Source organism: Clupea harengus, chromosome 1 (genome assembly GCF_900700415.2).
Source record: "Clupea harengus chromosome 1, Ch_v2.0.2, whole genome shotgun sequence".
Lineage (NCBI taxonomy): Eukaryota > Metazoa > Chordata > Actinopteri > Clupeiformes > Clupeidae > Clupea > Clupea harengus.
This window is the reverse complement of record NC_045152.1, coordinates 12332638-12353029: the sequence shown is the minus strand read 5'-3', so window position 1 is coordinate 12353029 and position 20392 is coordinate 12332638. Positions and strand designations below refer to the sequence as shown.

The 20392-nt window shown below is 45.5% G+C and overlaps 2 protein-coding genes and 1 pseudogene across 6 annotated transcripts in view; 2 read left to right on the top strand and 1 right to left on the bottom strand.

Moving 5' to 3' along the window:
• Positions 1-488: 488 nt before the first annotated feature.
• tut1 (terminal uridylyl transferase 1, U6 snRNA-specific) lies at positions 489-8761 on the bottom strand. Its single transcript, XM_012837733.3, has 10 exons — positions 8545-8761; positions 8035-8225; positions 7528-7728; positions 6989-7103; positions 5597-5724; positions 5186-5412; positions 3355-3464; positions 2822-2944; positions 2475-2567; positions 489-2214 (listed from the first exon to the last, which is right to left on the bottom strand). The coding sequence occupies exons 1-10, from the start codon at positions 8618-8620 to the stop codon at positions 1073-1075; spliced, it is 2406 nt and encodes an 801-aa protein (XP_012693187.2). The 5' UTR covers positions 8621-8761; the 3' UTR covers positions 489-1072.
• Positions 8762-9273: 512 nt separating this feature from the next.
• Positions 9274-13586, top strand: LOC105909103 (annotated as a pseudogene).
• A 716-nt stretch (positions 13587-14302) lies between these two features.
• ccser2b (coiled-coil serine-rich protein 2b) overlaps positions 14303-20392 on the top strand; it is a 69793-nt gene continuing 63703 nt past the window's right edge. For all 5 annotated transcript variants that reach the window (XM_042707591.1, XM_031567712.2, XM_031567713.1 and 2 more), the window contains exons 1-2: positions 14303-14464; positions 15026-15106. The gene's annotated coding sequence lies outside the window, so the exon portion shown is untranslated. The remainder of the gene's footprint in view (positions 14465-15025; positions 15107-20392) is intronic.

Here is a 20392-nt window from a genome sequence, read left to right as displayed (position 1 = left end):
ATGGAGTGAGATGTACGACGTTAATCAGAGCGCTCAGTTACGGCACCTCCCTGGGCGGCTTTCCAGTCCTCTCTAATCAAGCTGTGTGTCTCGCCGCTTAATTACATCCATTTGTCTTTCTCCTTGTAGATGAAGAGAGGTGTGTGTGTGTGTGTGTGTGTGTGTGTCCTCTTGTGGTAAAAACTGGAGCAATCTCTTCACCCCAGGTTGACAATTTAGTGCTCAAGTCCAACATCTGCGCTACCTAATCATCGAGATGATGTAGGAAGCTACATTAGCCAACAATCATAGGACGATATGATGGGAACAAAACTTGTTAGCTGGATTAATTAGACACACATTACCAGACACTGACATGACCCAGAGGCAAACACTCACTTTCTAATTCTATCTGGCGAAGGAATACCTGTCATTTGAGACTAAATGAAACATGCAACGGCGTAATAAATCACTGGATAAAAACCAACCATGAAATAAGAGTCCCTATGTGAATGAAGAGCTTCCCCCAGGGATAAGTGCTCAACAGGTTTAATGCCAGCACAGTGGCGATCACGCTCAAGAGCATGACACACACACCTACAGACCACGCAGAACTCTTCTGCTCATTTCACACAGAACTCAGAAATAACAAACAAAAACAAACAAAGAAAACAGTCATGGTAGCTTTCTCTGGGTCTGGGCCGGCTGTCCTCTGGGCGGGATGTGATCTGGACCGGCTTTGATCTGGATCGGCACGATGACCCTGGTCTGACACGATTCAGCAGATCTCAGAGGGCATGATCACAACCATTTAACGTTCAAAACCAGAGCTAATAAGACAAAGAAACGTTAGGAGCTAAATTTCACATCAGATACTACACAAAAGAAAGCAAGATGACAATATGCTGATGGGGAAAACAAATAACATAAAAAGATAAAAAAATATTTAGTCTTTGGGGAACTCCACTTGAGTCAATACACCTCATCAGCACTTTAAACAGTATCTGTTTTGATAGGAAAAACACAAGCATTCTAATAAAATAGATTATTAATATTTTCACAAAACAAAAACTCTTGTTTTTAGCTTGATTTTCTACTTCCCAAGTAAGGCATCGGTGGTCTTGGGCAGGAAGCACTCCAGGAAGTGGAAAAAGTCCTGGAAGAGTCCCAGATTATCAGAGAGCGTCGTGAACCGAAACACCACCTTGGTGTTCTCATTGCCCCCAAACACATCTGCCCCCACCCTGAAGGCCAGCAGGTCGCGGGGGTCCGGCTCTTTGGCCGCGATGAGACGCGTCACCTGTAGCTCCATCTCCACGCCGTCCCCTTCTGGCTGGGAGGACTCCGTCCCGCTGCTCTTCAGCAGGTCTCTGCGCACCTTGCGGCGGCCAGCCCACACGCGGTGGCGCTGCACCCAGCACCAGGTGGCCGAGTGCGGCTGCTCGTCGGCCGAGCTCAGCCTCTGGCGCTTCTCCTGCGGGGAGATGGGGGACGAGTCGGTGGACGCCAATGGACGCTTCTGTCCCGCCTGAGGAGTGCCGAGGGGACTAGTGGACGTGTCCAAGGACGAGCAGGAGGGAGTCCTCCCCTCTGGATTGGATGTGTCCATGACACCAGTGTCCATTTGCGCCTCAAACTCCTCTTCCTGGGCGGGGCTACAGCCCAGTACTTCCTGAAACACCCTCTCCGCGGCAACCCGCACCATGGCGAACCACTGCTCCCTGAAGCCATCGCCTGCCGTGCCGAGACGGAACCGCGCCGCGTCTGGCAGAGCCGCCAGCCTGAAGGGCAGACTGATCTCCAGGTGCCTCTCCTTGGACTCGCTGCTGCCACTACCCCCCCTGCTGGGCACGGTGGGGCTTCGTGGGGCAAAGAGGCGCACGAGGCCCCAGGACTTGCCCTTGGCGGACTTGCGCTGGTACTGCAGGCTGCGGCAGTACTTCTCTGCGTTGCCACACTCCAGCTGGAAGCTCTTCTGGGCGCGCTCGCTCAGGTTGCCCGCCACGTTGTGACGCAGCTCGAACGGGTCCAGCACCGTCAGGGGCCCCAGCCGGGGGGGTCTCGCGAGGGGTTTGGGGGCCCCGTTGTTGTTTGGGAGTGTTTGAGTTTGGGGGTTCTGGGGGTCTTGGTTGAGGAAGCAGGTGATGGGGACCTGGCGAGCCTCACGCACAGACACCACAGAGGCGGAGAAATCAAACGCCGTGTAGAAGGAGAAGAAGGCAGACAGCAGGGAGTCTGAGGAGGGAGAGAGAGAGAGAGAGAGAGAGAACCCTTAACACGGTTACAATAATAATACAGTGTCTCATCTGACTACAAAGGAGAGGTTTTTTATTGTTTTTCCAGATAACACATGCGATATTGATGATTTTACAATAGCACTGAAGGACTGACATTTGTAGTAAAAGGTGATAATTAACCGACACTGGAGCTAATGAGCAGCTCCTGCTACAAGATGTATGTGTGTATTTTAAGACAGGCAATCTGTTGGTACTCACAGAGGTCCTCAGTGTTCTTACTGGGGGGCACAGCGATTGGCTGACTGGGGAAGGTGCAGTCCCAGCCTTCAATCACACACTCCTCTTCCTCACCTACACACACACGCAACCACACGTGAAGGACGGAATTCAATATCTTCACAGCCATTGAAGTGAAGAGAACGTAGGAATGTACAGAAAATAATATTAACAATAATAATTATAGACAACAATAATAACAACAACAACAATAATAATAATAGTATATATATACATAATGGTGCCTGCTTATCCCCTGGTCCCTTACAGTGCTTTATTTTTTAATATCCTTCCCAACACACACACACACACAACCCCTGGTCCCTTACAGGCCATATGCCGGAGCTGGTCTACGGAGGGCAGGACCGGAGGGTCTCTGGTCTGAAGGAAGAAGATGACCAGAAGCGTCAGGGCGTAGTTATTCAGCAGCGGCCCGCCGCCAAAGGGGTTACCTGCCATACAAACACACAGAACAATCATGCATAACTACAAAAGCATAACTAGCCTGACACTGTACTGTAACATATACTGCTGTATAAGATGTTGTCATCTGTTCACTTGTCTAGCTTCCTGAATTATAATTAAATAATAACAAATACAATTAAATGTCTGATTGTAGATTGCACCTGCATGTTGGAAAATACCACGTTTTTCTTGTGGCTTCAAAGTTACCTTATTATTGTTAGTTTAGAAAAACAACAACAAACAAACAAAAAACCTACATCCAACACAGAAATTGTTATGATTATTTTCTGTGTTTCTGTTTCATATTAAACCCTACATTTGATCTGTAGCAAGAGGATTCCATTCTAATGATAAGTGGCCATGTGCTGCCATCTAGTGGTGATCAGGTGAAACGTACCCGCCAGCTGTTTCTGTTTGGCCCAGAGGCGGATGGTGTAGACCAGAGGCCGCAGCCTGGAGTCTAGCCCAGAGCAGAGCTGCAGGAAGCGGGTGTTCCTCAACGCCAGTCTAGGGTGGGCGGAGAGAACAAGGGAGTTGGGTAAATAAGACAGACTGCAGAATAGTGAAAGTGGACTAAAACAGAGGAGGCACTCTTAAACAGACATCCATTAGATGATTTCCCTCCAGTCTTTTCTAGATTCCTCCATTGCGCTCATGCTCTCGCTCAGCTGAATGTTAAAATCACTGTTGTGATTTAACTAAGCAGCTATTTGTTCCTGGCTTTTAAAGAAGAACTATGGTATTTTTTAACCTGGGCCCTTTTTTCTCATTTTCCCAAAAACGAAATCGGTCCAGTACTGAGTTAGTAATAACCAGCAAAAATATGGGAAAATAGAGCCAAGGTTAAAGTTCCCTTTTAAATCTGAGACTACCATGAGCAGGAAAGAGGGAATCAGCTAAGGGGCTATGCTAAATCAGCTAAGGGGCTATGCTACATCAGCTAAGGGGCTATGCTAAATCAGCTAAGGGGCTATGCTAAATCAGCTAAGGGGCTCTGCTAAATCAGCTAAGGGGCTATGCTAAATCGGCTAAGGGGCTATGCTAAATCAGCTAAGGGGCTATGCTAAATCAGCTAAGGGGCTATGCTCTGGTTTGTGTCAAGAGGGTCTTCAGACATCTGTCAATCTTTTCAGAAGTAGCCATTGTTTGTCTATCCTTCTGTAACAGGGTTAAAAAATACATATGTTACTTTTTATAAAATATGAATTTGCCTGTTGTTTTCATTACTGTTGTTGATTAGTGTAATGTACAGTGATTTTCTTTCAAACGCCAACTAGTACATTGTGATGTCAGAGTTGATTGGTTGGCCTTAATTGATTTAAGGCCGGTTTGGTAGAGACGAGGGACAGTCTGGAATCCTGAGAGAGGAAACCCCAGGTATGACGAGGTGGACAAGGAAGCCAACACGGTTTTTCCATAGGACTTCACGTTCGTTGTGTGGACTATTGGGCTTGTTGGCAAAACAAGCTATGACGGGACACTGACGGTAACCACAGAGAATCTAGTACATACTGACCGGAGAAATCGCATACTGGTCGGCGAATATCCATCCACCCAAAGGTAGAGTGATGTCTTTTCTTTTGCTGCTGAATAGAGTGAAGCGGCCAGTACGTTTTCGGCCACAACGCACGCTAGCAACGACCCAGGCCTGCTACGTTTGAGGCTTAGGAGAGTGGTTTACCTGCTACGGTAACGTTGTGGACATTGGGTGTGTTTGGGCTATTGCATTGTATCTAGTGAACAGGTAAGCTAACCGCCTACCAGGTTAGTTGTAGCTTTGTTGGAGTGGGTATATGTTTTGTTTGTCAACGTGTTTAGCTTTGGTTTGGTCTAACGTGTATATTGATTTTGAAAGCGACCTTTTGTCGGCAACTATGAGTTAATGAATATGTATGGGGAATCAGTTTTCTAAATGTGTTTGTATTATATATATATGGTATTTGATAATAATAATAATAATAATAATAATAATAATTCGCTAGATAAAGCCATTGTGTTGGGTCTTATTTATATTCACAGAAGGGAACAGGGACCCATAATATTAAGTAGATAAACAAACTTTAAGCTATTCTCCCTTAGCTAATCTCCTAGAGTATTGAAGGGAGCGCTACACTTCTGTTCAGACCAATGTCAACAGAACTGTGCCCAATACGTTAGTGCCCAATACGTAACAAAGATATTTATATTAACATGACTGTGAGAGGTGGTCCGACTGATGAGGCCCCAACCTGTTGTTAATGGTGATGTCCCCCTGAAGGTTGAGGTCGCGATGGCTGAACTTGACCACGGGCAGTCGTGCGGTGGGGAGCGTCTGCACCTTGTGAACTCCAGGGACGCACTTCCTCAACACGGCCGCGACAAGCTCCAGCACCTCAGCGGACGATGCCGCGCTGAGGTCGATGTCGGACAGGATGGAGTCTTCTGAGCGACCGTCCTCTGATGGGCAATCTCCTGCCTAAAGGTGGGAACAGGCGAGATAAGAGTTTCAAACACAAAACTATCTCTACAGGTATTTGTGAGACACATTTTAATGAGTTTTCCAGAATGTTTATTAAAACTTCTCCAGGTCTGGAAATTGCCATTTTCCAATTCCATGACCTTTTCCAGGTTTATCATGCTATAACTACATGCACACAAACCTGTTCTGAAGAGCTCTTGGCCCGGGCCTGAAAGGTTTTGGTTTTCTCCAGGTCCAAAAACAGGTCCATATCACACGAGTGAACTCCAAAGGTATTGATGGTCGAGCCAAAAGGCAGAATTTCACAATCTGAAAGGCAAAAACAGCAAGAGGACAGTGTCCAGGGTGCCCACCTATTTGCATCAACAACATTTCAAAACTTTTACATGACTTCTCAAGGACCTTTAATATAATGTCCACGACCTTTCACAACCTACCAGTACGCATAATTGCCTACTTGCTACCACATGTTGGAGGGTCTAATTATTGAACTCAATTCCTTTTCTAATGGGCATATTTTTTCATTAGACCTGTACAGGACAAAATCTAATTTCATGACTTTTCCAAAACTTTCAATGAATTTACTGAATTTCATGACTTTTCCAGGCCTTAAAAATAGGATTTTTAAATTCCACGACTTTTAGAATGTCCATGACCATAACACAACCCAAAACACAAAAAGATACTGAAAAGTTCCCATAGTCCTTCTGGTTATGACACCTTCTCATAGAGCCTTCACAGTTCACATTCCCACACCCCTGATATCGCAGCGGTTTTGTATACAAACGTATCGTTAATGAACTATCCTAGCCATCTCTAGCTAAGGGAACCATCTTAACAGTTGGCAGTTTTCTAGAGTGCGTTAATGATAATATGAAAGCCTAAGTTAAAATTTGTTGTACAGCAACCAAGGGGTTTCTACCATTTCCTATTATAATGTTACAAGTTCAATTTAAGAGGATATAATGTCAGCCAGATAACCAACTATCATTTCATCCAAATGGAACTCTGCAATTAAAGGTTATTTAAAAGTTTCCTTAGCTAACTAGCCAATTAGGTTACATGGCAAACTAGTCAACCATAGCAAAGAAACACTGTTTGCAACAAAGCCTGACACAGTGTTTCATTTGTCAAAATCTGCTCACCAACAAAAGGCAGTCTTGGGTTCAAAGTGATCACAACCACTTGCGGACGATGTTAAATGACTTCACATAGACACTAAACAATCCTGAGAGAAATAACGGGGCATACATGTAGTGATTGGAGGGGGAAAAGTCCCCCCTCCCCCTTGTCCTCTCAATCATGTTGATTCAATGCCTCCACTTCCCCCTGGAGGATTGTGGTTAATGATACTAAGGTCGCCAGGGGATACAACAGATTCGACTGGACTTTAGCGTTTAGCCAAAGTCTTTGTTTTAGCGTTCATTCCCACACAACTCCGTACCACTAAATACACGCTCAATGAATGGCGTAGCCAAAGAGACGTAGTGTCCCCCACATCCCTACTGTGTACAGACACAACAGGGGAGCTAAGCACACCGGTGCGTTCACGGGCAGAGCCGTCATGGCTCACCTGGGAAGAACTCGGTGAAGACCTCCTGCAGCATCTTGACCAGGAGCGCTCGGCCGTCCCTCTCATTCTCATTCAGCTGGAGACTCTCTACGACTCTCAGCATCTGTTCATTTACCTGGTACACACACACACACACACACACACACACACACACACACACACACACACACACACACACACACACACACACACACACACACACACACACACACACACACACACACACACACACACACACACACGTTATTAGATCATGAATGTAAGAACACCGCTGTGATGTGGGATATGTGACAGCATGTGTAATATGTGTGTGTGTGTGTGTGTGTGTGTCTATGTGTATGCATACTTGAATTAGAGAGTGAGTGGGTGAGCAGGTATGTTTTTCATATGAGCACATGCACATATTTTTATGTTTATGTGAGCGTGTACATCTATGAGTATGCACAACAACAGTGTGCTTGTGTGCACATGTATACTAGAGTAAGAGAGCAGTTATGTTTGCGAATGGGTGTGTGTGTGTGTAAGAGTTCACTTCTTACAGAGGCAGCCTGGCACAGCTCCTGGCTGAGCGTGTCCAGGTTGTAATTTTTGCCGTCCTGCTTCTTCTTTAAGACCACCTTGAACTCCTTCTTCTCCCGGGCCTTCACCCTGAGCTTAATGTTGCCCATCTCGTGCTGCAGCTGGACCAGGGCCGCATCTGTGCCTGCGTGCTCCTCAAACTGCACGATGGCATACAAACCCTGGGTGTCACAGCATGAGGGAGAGTTCAGTTATGAACAACATTCACTGTGGTGAGTTCAATATAGAGTGTGTATAGTGTTTACCACACACACACACACACACACACACACACACACACACACACACACACACACACACAAACTGAGCTCCACTGCATGATTACACACTATTTCACATCTCTTAGATACAGCAATCATTCAACAACTGTAAAATACCTTTAAATTAAAAGAGCAGCAGACAATTTTACCAATAATCTACTAACGTTAAGCCTATTCACTGGGAGTTTTGAGAGCAGCCTGCCCAACCTTCTCCTTGTCCATGATGACGTCCGTCACTGGTCCGAATTGTTCGAAGTGCTGGATGAGCTGCATCTGCGAGGTGTCTGGTTTGATGCCGCTCACAAACACGCTGTTTTGCTCTTGCTCCTTTCGCGTTGCACGTAGTCGGAAGAGATTCTGATGCTTACGCCCTTTCACATGAGCATCGACCGTTGGCTCTGAAAGAGAAAGACAGCAAGCCCTGATTATACTTTGCATATTCGCCCTGCTTTCTGTCCAGACACTTTGTTGGAAAATCAGAAAAACGTCAGATTGCAATCAACGAGTGAAACATAACGCATGAGGGAGGCTGACTAGTTTTTGGGAAGAGTGTTGGGCCAAGTTATTAGACATGTTTTACTATTTATACACTTCCTTTTAAGCTTTTACTAATGTTCCTTAAGAACTTCCAAAAGTAGCCAAATGTTAGCTAACTTAGGTATGGGTTAGCCTGTTTGATTGCTACATGAATTACTTAGGCTAGGTTAAATGACTCACCATTTGGTAAATTGACACCACATAAAGTGCAACGAAACCCCTTCTGGGTCGTTTGAATGTCAGGGTGAGCTTCCATCTTAAGGGTATGCAGATCCAAGAACTTTGGCAGATGACATCTAAGTTAATGCAAGCTGCATGTGGCAAGTCAAAACTCCCTCCGAATCGTTCAATCGTAGCGGTGTCGTGCAAGTCCGACGTCCCAATGTCTTCCGGAGAATACAACAATAAATTCCGGCGTTCCGGCGTTTGCTAAGTTACTTTACTAAATTGCGGATAATGTCTTCTTATCTACATTGGGGGAATATATTGAATGAATAAAGAGATATGATAATTCAACATTATGGTCACTAGTCGACAAATATTTGAGCATCCCTTTTTCATTTAAAAATAAAATAAAATCAGATCCAGACTTGTACAAACTTTGATTTGACACAGAAGGTCAGTAATATAAATGTAATGCCCTCTGTTAATTTATGCATTTCTTTTGAAAATATGGCCACACCACTTATGGACGTGCAATCTTGCCATTCTGTTGGTTGTGCAGACACACTGAATGAAAAAAGGAGAAAATACAGTTCGCGTATACAATTTAAGAGAAAATAAATCGTAGGCATTACAGGACAAAATTAATCCTAAGATTTTGAAGATGTAAAGACCAAATTACATTTTCTCCGAGCCTTCTGGGGGCAGTAGATAACTGAACAGTTGTCCTGACGTGTTGTTGTCGTGACGTATGTCCGGTTTGACTCCCTCTGGTTATGCCATCTAAAGTAGCTTTAGATGCTAGTGAGTTTGTTTTCAGTACTCTTACATTGCATCGTTTCCCCTGTTTAAACTAACAGGTTATTCACACAAATGTGGCCGTAAATTCACTGACTGACTGGCCAAGGAGACCCGACGTGACAAGTAGAATGTCAAATTGTGTCGCTCTGCAGACCCACCTGGCATCCGTCATGGAGACTTTAGTTCATGCGGCTATTGCTGAAATGTGCAAACTTGTGGAAGAAGGATCGGTGTTCTTATTTAGTGTAGAGCTTACAGAGGAACAGCGGGCAAATGAGGGACTAAAGAGAAAGATGCAGACGGAGAGTGAGATGAGGATGGTGAGTGCTCTAAGTTTGTTGTACTAACAAGAGGCCCAAAGCACTCCCCGTAGCCGGGGAGCAGGGCGAGCCGCTAGCAGAACCGTTTTCAGCAATGTCAGCATGATCTTTTTGTGAGTCACTGCTTTAGATTTCTTAACTTTGTATATGCAATGCATGGGATGTTTCTGATTCTGTGTTGTCACGTGGAAATACAGCAGTATGGCGTGGGCGCCAAAATATTGCGTTTCAATGCGACTGCTGCAGCATTTCGATGGATGCAAGGCACTTGCGGACAAAATGTCTGGCGTATCCACATTAGTTGATGATCGATTGTGTCGCTGTTGCAGAGGTTTTCCCTCATAGCTGAAAAAATAACCTGACACGAACAGCACATTTTGGATTATTATTTCAGTATATATTAAGTTATACATTTGAGCAACATCACCTACAATAACACCATACATTTCAACATAATAGATTTATTTCTTAAATACATTTAGGTACATTTATGAATACACTCAGGCATGAAGCACGTGGCTTTCCAGTTCTTCACCTGTCAGACTCTTCTTCAGTATTCATGTCTTCTCCCTTCAGTGCCTGCCTGACACTATTCCTTTAAGTGTTTGTAGCCTACCTGTTTCTCACCTAATCAGTGCACCATTCTCTTTGATAAGACTCAGTTTGCCTCCATTATGGAAGTTCTGGGGAACGAGGCGCTGGGAAAGATCATCAAGCTTGTGGATGAAACGAAGTTTCTCTTGGACATGGAGTGCAAGACCTTCCAAGGCAAAAAGGCAAAGTCTCCCGGCTGCTTCCTAAACATCTTATCAGTTGGGGGGATGGGTAAGGAGATGCCTTTACTTGTTCTTCATAGTGGAAAGACTTCATTAGATGCACATTGTCAGTCATATGGTTTTAACTGACTGATGCACTGTTGACATATGGCCATCAGAATTAACAACATCAGATAATATGTCAAAGTCTGTGTTTAGCACGTGTGGAGAGAAAAATTGGGATATTCTCAGTTCATCATTCATGACCTAAGTACAAGTAATAGTTTGTGAATAGCTCACTATATTTCTACTTCACAACAGTCTTTACACATAGTAGTTATTCTTCTTTCTGTAACTGTATTGCATTCATTTAGAAGAGGAGCATTCGTACGATGGCTGTGGCAGAAGTGCAGAATTAGGTCCTGACGAGGTAAGATCTCTCTTGAGGTTTTTTTTGTGTGAAATGAGCAATGGCCTGTATTTGTTTTGTGTAAGATTACGGGGATGCATTGGGTTCTTTATTCAGCTCAAATGTGTCTGTTTGTGTTTCAGTCACCAGATGAGCAGACAGAGAGGCCTGAATCTCCTCTCGTCATGGCTGTTACCATCAGGGATGAGTTTGGCAAGATTGATCTCAGAAAACTCGCAGATTGTAAGAACGGAGTAGCCTCACATTTCTGTTTTTTTCAAGTGGAAGATGCTTTGGAAGTGATGTACACATAAACATGCTGTTACATCCACGTGTCTTGTATTAAGTTGGAAAAAATCCCTCCATTGTCATCCTGCTTTGACTAAAAGTGTTGTGCTTTTCCTCTCTGTCTCTGTCTGTCTCTCTCCATTTCTGTTTCCCACTCTGTCTCTGTCTCTGTGTTGTTTGGCACAATATCTCCCTATTCAGGTGTGTTGGACCCTGGTTCAAAGGACGCCCTGTCCATGGACGAGCAGAACAGCAGTGACAGCAACGAAAACGTTGAGGGTTTCGCTGGCATCATCAGTAGCTCTGGAAAGAAGATCCTGATTTGCACTGAGTGTGGGAAAAGCTTCTCCACCGTGAGTAAGCTGAAGTCCCACCAGCGTATCCACACAGGAGAGAAGCCCTTTGGCTGCGAGCTGTGTGGCAAAGCCTTCGCCCACAAGCAGAGCCTCAACGTCCACCAGAACATGCACAGTGGCAAGAAGCCCTTCACATGCGACGTCTGTGGCAAGTCCTTCAGCAAAGCATCGCACATGAAGACCCATCAGATCATCCATACGGGAGAGAAGCCCTTTGCATGCCAGGAGTGTGGGAAGAATTTAACCTGGCACAGAATCTGGCCCGACACCAGCTTATCCACACAGGGGAGAAGGTGTTCAGTTGCCTGATCTGCCAGAAGAGGTTCACGCGGGCCGTCACACTCAAGAGCCATCAGCTCATCCACACGGGTCAGAAGCCCTTCAAGTGCTCCATATGCGGCAAGAGCTTCCGGCACGCGGTCAACCTCAAGATCCACGAGCGCATCCACATGGACGTGCGGCCCTACAGCTGTGAGCTCTGCGGCAAGGCTTTTCGCCAGTCGGTCAACCTGAAGATCCACAAACGCATTCACACGGGCGAGAAGCCCTTCACCTGCAAGGAGTGCGGCAAGAGCTTCAGCCAGCAGAGCAGCCTCGTCTCTCACAGGCGCACGCACTCGGGAGAGAAGCCGTTCGGCTGCACTTTCTGCGACAAGCGCTTCAACAACACGAACAGCCTCAAGCTGCACGAGCGCACGCACACCGGCGAGAAGCCGTACCACTGTGAGTTCTGCGGGAAGACGTTTAGCCAAGGCAGCCACCTGCGCACGCACAAACGGCACGTGCACGCCGGGGGCAAGCAGTACATCTGCGACAAGTGCGGAAAGAGGTACTCGGACCCCCGCAACTTGAAGCTGCATAAGTGTGTGTATGCTTGATCCCCACATGTCAGCCGGGGGGGGTTGAAATGACAGTGTGCTGTTGTCCTTGGCCAATGGCATGCCTGAGTACATTTTGCTGTGTGTCTGCACTGTGCATATATATATATATATATATATATAATAATTATTTTGGGACAGAGATTCCTGAGAGTGGACCTCTTTTGCTATACTGTCAAGCCCTCTGTAGGTCACTAAAGGCCTATGTTGTTGCTGTCTGGTGACTCTATGATGTCACCAAACCTTTTCTCCTTAAAAAAAAAAGAACAAGGTGAAGTTTGCGTTTTTTTTAAGTTCACCTACACCAGCCTTCCCTTTCAATGAGCACACCATGAAAAGAATCATTATATCTGGGTATGGCTACACTGGGACAGTGTACACACTGGTTTAGTGTTTGGGGAAGGAATACATTGGTGTCCACTGTTCCTTCTTCCTGTAGCCCAGAAGGAATTGATCATAGTTTATGACTAACAGATTCCCTCTGCACTTTATCAGAAAGGGTTAATGCGATGGAGAAACAGCGTTTATACCATTCCTAGCTTTCTCAAGCAATGGCAAAAGCGCTGTTGGGGTAGAGGTGGTGGGTTGGACAAAGATGGACAAACCATGTTGCCTTTCATTCCTGATCCCACCATTGCAATGTGGGCAGCATATCACATCACAGCACAGCACAGCAAAGCACGTCACGCACATGTACGATCCAGTCTATAGGAACCTTCTTGAGAGGTAAAATTACTACTGTTGAACTGACACAGACCAAATAAGCCAAGCAGCCTTTGTAAGTGTGAGGAGATGTTTCCGATGAGAATAGATTTGTACATACAGATCTAACATGTTTATTTAAGCTTTTTTGAAAGCATTTCATATGTTCGGACAAAGTTGCTGTGCAGTGCAGCTTCATGTGTAAATGCATTATCGGTTTAAAGTTGCCATTGTAAGGTGACAAACACTATACTACTGTATGAACATTGGATATCATTTCAAACTTATTGAGTGCTGGAAACCATTTCATACTTGATAAGGAGCCCTTGTGAATTTCTTTTCAACATTTATGTCAATAGTCATGTTTTTGTTTCATGCTGAAATCAGCATCAAAGCATCAAATTGTCTGTCCATTTTTATTTTGTTTCTGTTCCTTTCTGTAAATGGCCCATAGGAAACCTTGTGGGGAAGTTGAACTTCAGATGGTATAATTTATGCAAATCCAAATCAGAAAGGTAACATGTCAAAATAAATAAATCAATTGTAAAGTACTCTGCTTTGTGTATGGCTTTTACAGGTCCAGGATAAATCTATGTAGTTTTAGGATTAAGATAATGTTAAAGAGTACATATGTTGGATGTTACATTTGGTTATTTTTTTCATATGTTTTGAGTGAATTTGAAGTAATTCTTGGCATTTTGTTTTATAGTCAGAGAGATTGCAGTCTTTGAAATGTCATGATTTGCGGTTCATCTTTGAAATATGTTCAGAGAAGTCTGTATCAAATGAGATTAATTCAGATAACGCCCGATAAATGAAATTAGCTCTGGTAAATCCACTGGAGTATTTAATAATGTTACATAACATAACTGGAAATTGTCAACAGTCGCCTGATCTGTCGTTGAAGTGGCTTTAACTCCGATAGTTCAGAGACCCTTTTGTCACGATGCAAGTTAGCTTGTACCGGTTGACAAGTTTCTGTTGAGGCAACCTAACCATTAAAAAAAAAAAAAATCTTTGGTGCAAAATTGAAGTCCGTGGGTAAAGCAACGGAGGCGCTGTGTCCCGTTGTGTGAGTTCTTGACTACGTCAGCGTCAGCTGTGCTGGCGTGTAGTTCATAGAAAAAAAAAAGTGGAGCACAAGCAGGGAATACACCGCCTGACGGACACGGCCCAACCGAGACCTGCACAAAGCGGTTGTGGTAGTCGGACCTAACGTTACAGGACATATATGGAGCACACTACAGTGATCTAGAATGAATGAATGAATGAATGAAGTGGCCTACGTAGAGGACTACTCATTTGCCTTTTAATAAAAACATTAGACTGTTAGCTAGCTATCTACGTGACGTACGAACCCGTACTTGCTGCCTTTGTCGCCGGCTAAACCAACGGAGGAAAGGATTTATCAACAAGTTCCTGCTATAAGGTAAATCCAACGGGACAGTAACCCTATGTAAATAGTCGTTGTCTGTAAAGGTGGATGACGGCTTATATGTTTACATGTGTTGACAACCGTGGCAGGACTGTTAGCTAGCCGGTGCTATGTCGTTAACGTTTAATGTGGTCTTACCACAGTTAGGAAAGACGTAAAACAAGTGTATTACGGTAAACAAATATATCATATTGGTAATTTCTCACATAATCATTTGGCAATGTACCACTAATGCTGCTGTCTAAAGGAATAATTTGCTAACGTGATAATATATTGGAAGGGGGAAGCGTTACCTAGCAAGATCCCCTAACGTCACGCTCAAGATACTCGTCTCTGCTCGCTGTGTTGCCTTTTTTGTGTCCCATTGTACCATTAAACGTGGTTGAAATGATCCCATTAGTTAAATGGTCATTCTGAAGCGTTGTTGTCTGAATCAATGCACCTTACATAGACTACATATTTATAAGATAATACCCAAGTCATGTAACTTCTGAGAATTGTTACACTGCTACCAAAACACAACAAAAAGAATGACTGCAGCTCAACACTTTTCAGGAGTCGAGTGAAGCCAGGAAACGGCGCATTCTCTCGGCGCAGTGTGTTGTGAATACATGATGGACGGTTCTTCTGTCTAAGGTAAAATTACTTTTTTTCTTGAGAGACCAGATAACGGTTGTTAGTGGTTAGAGTACAACCACATATTTAACAGCAGGGATATTGTCTCCATCTGCACCATAAGATGTAGTCGTGAAAATCTGTCAGTTTAATTGTAAAATCTCTTGTTTTACAGTAGCACATTGACAGACTACCAACCTTTGCATAATGCATTTATAAACTGACACATTTTTATAAGCCTAGTGTGCTCTGCTTGCTTTACTGGTGGAACATGCTGGTCGTGACTTGTTTGGTGTGTATGTGTGTGCACCAGTGCCTAAAGCACTTCTAACCAGAGGAGCAATGTTCCCTGCTGGCTCAGGAGGAGCAGTCTTAAATCTGGGCTTAAAGGAAAATTAGATTAATCTGTCCTCATATCTTCCACCACACCCAACATTTGTCTTGGTGTAAAACACAGGAGAGTGATCACTGAACTCCTCTCTTCTGGCTCTCCTCCTCCTTTTGTTCCTGTTATCCCCGGAGAATCACAGACAGAGATAGTGGCTTTGATTGGCTTTAATGGCATATGGTCGCCAGAGTCAGTAGAGACTGCCTGCCTGATGTAACATGACTCTACCACTGGCAGAAGGAAGGAGGAGAGAGAGAGAGAGAGAGAGAGAGAGAGCTGCAGCTGAACACACTGTCAGCACACGCTCCCTATTTACAGCCTGGCAGAATCCTGCCTTTCAGCTAAGACTGTATGTCTACAACCTGTAACCTGTTATTTGATTAATCAACTAAATCACTAGCGGACATTTCCGTGTGCTACTCCCTAAACCTCCTTGGGATTAGCTTACTTAGCAGATCAGTTCTGGATCAGTGTGTGGATTCTTAGAGTGATTCCAGAGATTCTCCGGTCTGTAAGGCTGCCGACGGTGTGGGCTTAATTGCATGGGGAGGATTATTCTGGCATGACACGCCCTGCAGGCTAGCTGACATGATTAGCGCTCATGATGATGCTACTTACTGTACTAGTGTGGTTTTGGTGGGCTAATCAGCGGCACAGATGCTCCAGCTAAGTGTGTTCAGCCCAGGGGATCCCGGGTGGCCGTAGTCTAATTAAACACAACCTGCTTCTGATTGCACAAGAGGGTCAGGGAGAATTTTGGGACTTTGGGGACACCTATCTCCTCTCCTCTCTTCTGTTATTTGAATGTCCTCCCCTCTCTTTGTTCCACTCTCTTCTTCTTGTGACGTAGCTTCTCGTACCTTACTCTCCACCCTCTTACTTCCTTCTCTCTCACTTTCATTCGCTTCTCCTCAGCGTCTTTCTCCATCTTCTGCTCTACCCATCCTCCCCTCTATTTCCTTAACCCATCCCCCATTCCTCCTTCTCCTTCTCCTGTCCTTTCCTGTCCTCTCTCTCCTCCTCTCCTCTTCTCTCTTCCTCTCTCCTCTTCTCTTCTCTCCTCTGGTGTTTATTATGGCCATGGATGCTTAATATGACTTCATAAACTCTCAGCAGGCCTGCCCTCAGTGCTGTGGGTGGGGTAGTACAGAACTGCCCTCAGTGCTGTGGGTGGGGTAGTGCAGAACTGCCCTCAGTGCTGTGGGTGGGGTAGTACAGAACTGCCCTCAGTGCTGTGGGTGGGGTAGTGCAGGCAGGTGCCACTCGTTGGGCAGTGATGCAACACTTATTTCCCAACGGTCCAGATATCATCCAACTCCCTCCCTGTTTTGGCCCAGTTCTGGCCCAGTTTTGGCCCAGTTTTGGCATGGGTTTGGCCCCCATCTGGCACCAGGTCAGGGCCGGTTCCGTTCCAGCCTCAGCTGTTATCCAGCTCAGAGTGCTAGCCCTTCAGAGCACATGGGAAAGCTACCCAGAACTGCCCCTTCAGCACTGCTCAGCGGCTCTGTTTACAGGCACGCGTGTGCTCCACACCAGATAGAGAGACGCCATGTTTTCTGCCCCCAAAATAAACAGAGTCCCTTTTCCTTCCCTCTTGGCGTTCTCTTACAGGAAGGGTGACCTTGGCTCTGCCACTGTGAGGTTCTCACAAGCGTGAAGAGGTCACGTGGTACACAGGTTGCTTTTCAGGTGTGCTCCTGTGAGCATAAAGCATTCTCTCATCTGATAAGGGAGAAGTGTTAGTGAAGATGACTCCCACCAGCCCCCTCCCCTCAGACACACACACACACACACACACACACACACACACACCCTCTCTATCACTCCCTATCTATCTCTCTCTCGCTCTCTCTGCCTGTGTTTCTTTCTGTCCCTCTGTCCCTGCCTGACATTGGTTCCCATTGCAGTGTGTGGGTCTAATGTGTTTTGTGCTAGGCTATAACATACAGAGCTGTGTCTGAGAGCTTCTTTTGTGCTCTTGTCGCTGGGCCTGCACAGCCTTCTCACTTGTAACCGCATGGGAGCCTTGTGCATTGTGATTGTTTGGGGTGAGGCCATCAATCTGGGTGTGTGTGTGTGATGGTGAGGCCATTGTACAGTATTTGTGTGCCATGGTAAGGGGTTTTGTTCTCTGTTGTGTGTGTGTGGTGGTGTGGCTATTGTAATCCCTGTGTAATGATTACTGGTAGAAGTTGTGCTGTGTGTGTGACTTTCTGATGACGATGCCTGCAGTACAGTCTGTTTGTACGGGTTCGCTTTTGTGATGTTGAGGTTGGTGTGTGCTTGTGTGTGTGATACTGATGTTGCCATTGAGGAGTGTTTGTTCAGCTGGTAGTCAGCTGTATCTCTCTCTCTCTCTCTCTCTGGTGGTCTGCTCCTTTACAGGTGTTTGCTGCGGGTGGCTCTGCTCCCTGGGTGGTGGGCATTTAATGGCACTAAGAGATGATTGCCTCTTAAAACAGGGCGTTAGAGAGAGCCTCTACAGCTATAAACTGTATAAATGACACACAGACACATCACCCCCCCCCACCCCTACACACACACACACACACACACACAGCAATTTGAGATGAGTTACCATCTCTCATGCTCTTTCTCTCTCTCTCATGCTCTCTATCTCTCTCTCATGCTCTTTCTCTCTTTCTCTCTCTCTCTGTCTCTCTCTCTCTCTCTCACACAAAAAAAGGGGTTACACTGACAATAAATCTGTCAGTACATTACTAACTTGAAATCATTTAGTAATGGGCAGAGGATTAGTTATGATCAGCAACAACCTCCTCCCTCTCATTCTCATTATCTCCCTCCCATTCACACACACACACACACACACACACACACACACACACACACACACACACACACACACACACACACACACACACACATTTGCTCCTAATAGGCTAGTCGTCAGTGTTTGTTATGGTTTTTTCTCATTCCCTCTCTCTCTCACACACACACACACACACACACACACACACACACACACACACACACACACACAGAGTTGCTAATCCTAATAGGCTAGTCGTCAGTGTTTGTTATGGGTTTGGAGCCTGTGTTGCTTGAGCGCATGGCCGGGGTGGTGTTCAGTGGTAGGGTGAGTCGTGTGCTCATAGCGGCGGCAGTAGCAGCAGTAGCAGTAGCAGCAGTAGCAGGGGCCTCTGGGAGAATGCGGGGCTTTGTGTCTGTGCAGCCGTGGGGAGTTGATGTGCTCTGGAGAGGGAGCGCTAAGGGCCCTCAACCTTCTCCACAACGGGGACATTGTCCCCATGAGGGCTCCAGTCAGAGGAGACCCACATGGGGAGGCTGTGTGTGCCTCGCAGGCCTCTCTGCTGGGAGAGAACAGCACGTACACACACACACACACAATCACACACACACACAATCACACACAGTCACACACACACAATCACACACACACACACACACACACAGTCACACACACACACAGTCCACACACACACACAAGTCAAACACACACACAGACACACACAGACACAGTCATTTTCATGTTGATTATCATAGGGCTGCCACATGCTGTCCTAGAATCTCAGATGATGGCCTTCTAAAACTGCAGGGACTGGTATGATGGATTATGGATTTTAAGAGCTCTCCTATTGTTGGTTCCCAAGGGTCTGTTTTCAGTACTATGCCTGTCCTTCTGGTGTCTAGCTTAGTCCTGTATTTGACCTTCTGCAACAATGCTGCACTTAAATCTCTCAGTTGTGGTAACCTGTTAAATCATTGATGACAAATCTGGTTCTAGTATGAAAAGGTATGATCTGTAGTATACATTGCCCTGAATAACAATATCACTCAAAGGCTCAGGGTTGATGTTATTCTCCTTGAGCATTTAGGCTAGCACTAGCCTATCCACTAAATGCTAGTGACTAAGGATAAAGTTTTTTGGTAAATCACCCAAGTCCTGTCCCACCTGTCACTCTTGTGTCATCATGAATGGAGATGGAAAGAGGTGGTGTGTTTGTGATGTGTCTGTGGTGTGTTTGTGATGTGTCTGTGATGTGTCTGTGGTGTGGTGCATATTTCTATAGTTCATCTGTTCCCATTTACATGTAAAGGGACAAAAAGGGAAAAACCATGGGAAGGATGTTGGCTTTCCATCACAAAGGATTGCCTCTGGAGCAGCTGGAGCTGGAGAAAAGCGCTCTGTATAACAAGAGAGAAAGAGACTTAGGGGAAAGATCTGGAATGAAGCGCTCTGTATAACGAGAGAGAGAGACTTAGGGGAAAGAGTGAAGCGCTCTGTATAACGAGAGAGAGAGAGACTTAGGGGAAAGAGCTGGAGTAAAACGCTCTGTATAACAATAGAGTGAGAGACTTAGGGGAAAGAGCTGGAGAAAAGCGCTCTGTATAACGAGAGAAAGAGAGACTTAGGGGAAAGATCTGGAATGAAGCGCTCTGTATAACGAGAGGAAGAGACTTAGGGGAAATGGCCTCTCCTTTCATTGTGTGTAGCCAGTGCAAGTGAATGGATCATCCATCTTTTGTTATTTCATGAAGAGTGCTAATGTCCCTCTCTGCCTTCACAGTATTTCTTTGTTTGTGTTTATTTGTGATCGGGGGTGTGTGTTGTGTCTGTGTCTGTGTGTTTTGTGTGTGTGTGTGTGTGTGTTGTGTGTTGTGGTGTGTGTGTTTTGTTTGTGTGTGTGTGTGTGTGTGTGTGCGTGTGTTTGAGTGAGTGAGTGTATTTGAGTCTGTGTTGGCATGCATAGTGTTCTTTCACCCCCCCACCCATACACGTCAGAGACTCCTCCTGTTTTAAGAGGAGGAGTGACTGCACTAATTAGCTTTGCTAACCTCTTCCGTGTCACTGCCCCTTATCACGGCCGTTTTAACCCCATCCATGCGTTAGCGTCTGATCATGCCGCCTTTGCAGCCCCCTCCCCAGCCCCCTCTCC

Coding starts and splice junctions, on each gene's coding strand:
- tut1 (XM_012837733.3), bottom strand. CDS start 8,620: ATGGAAGCTCACCCTGACATTCAAACGACCCAGAAGGGGTTTCGTTGC. Junction 8,226..8,544: donor TGGTGTCAATTTACCAAATG/GTGAGTCATTTA, acceptor TTTCTCTTTCAG/AGCCAACGGTCGATGCTCAT. Junction 2,215..2,474: donor TAAGAACACTGAGGACCTCT/GTGAGTACCAAC, acceptor CTCCCTCCTCAG/ACTCCCTGCTGTCTGCCTTC.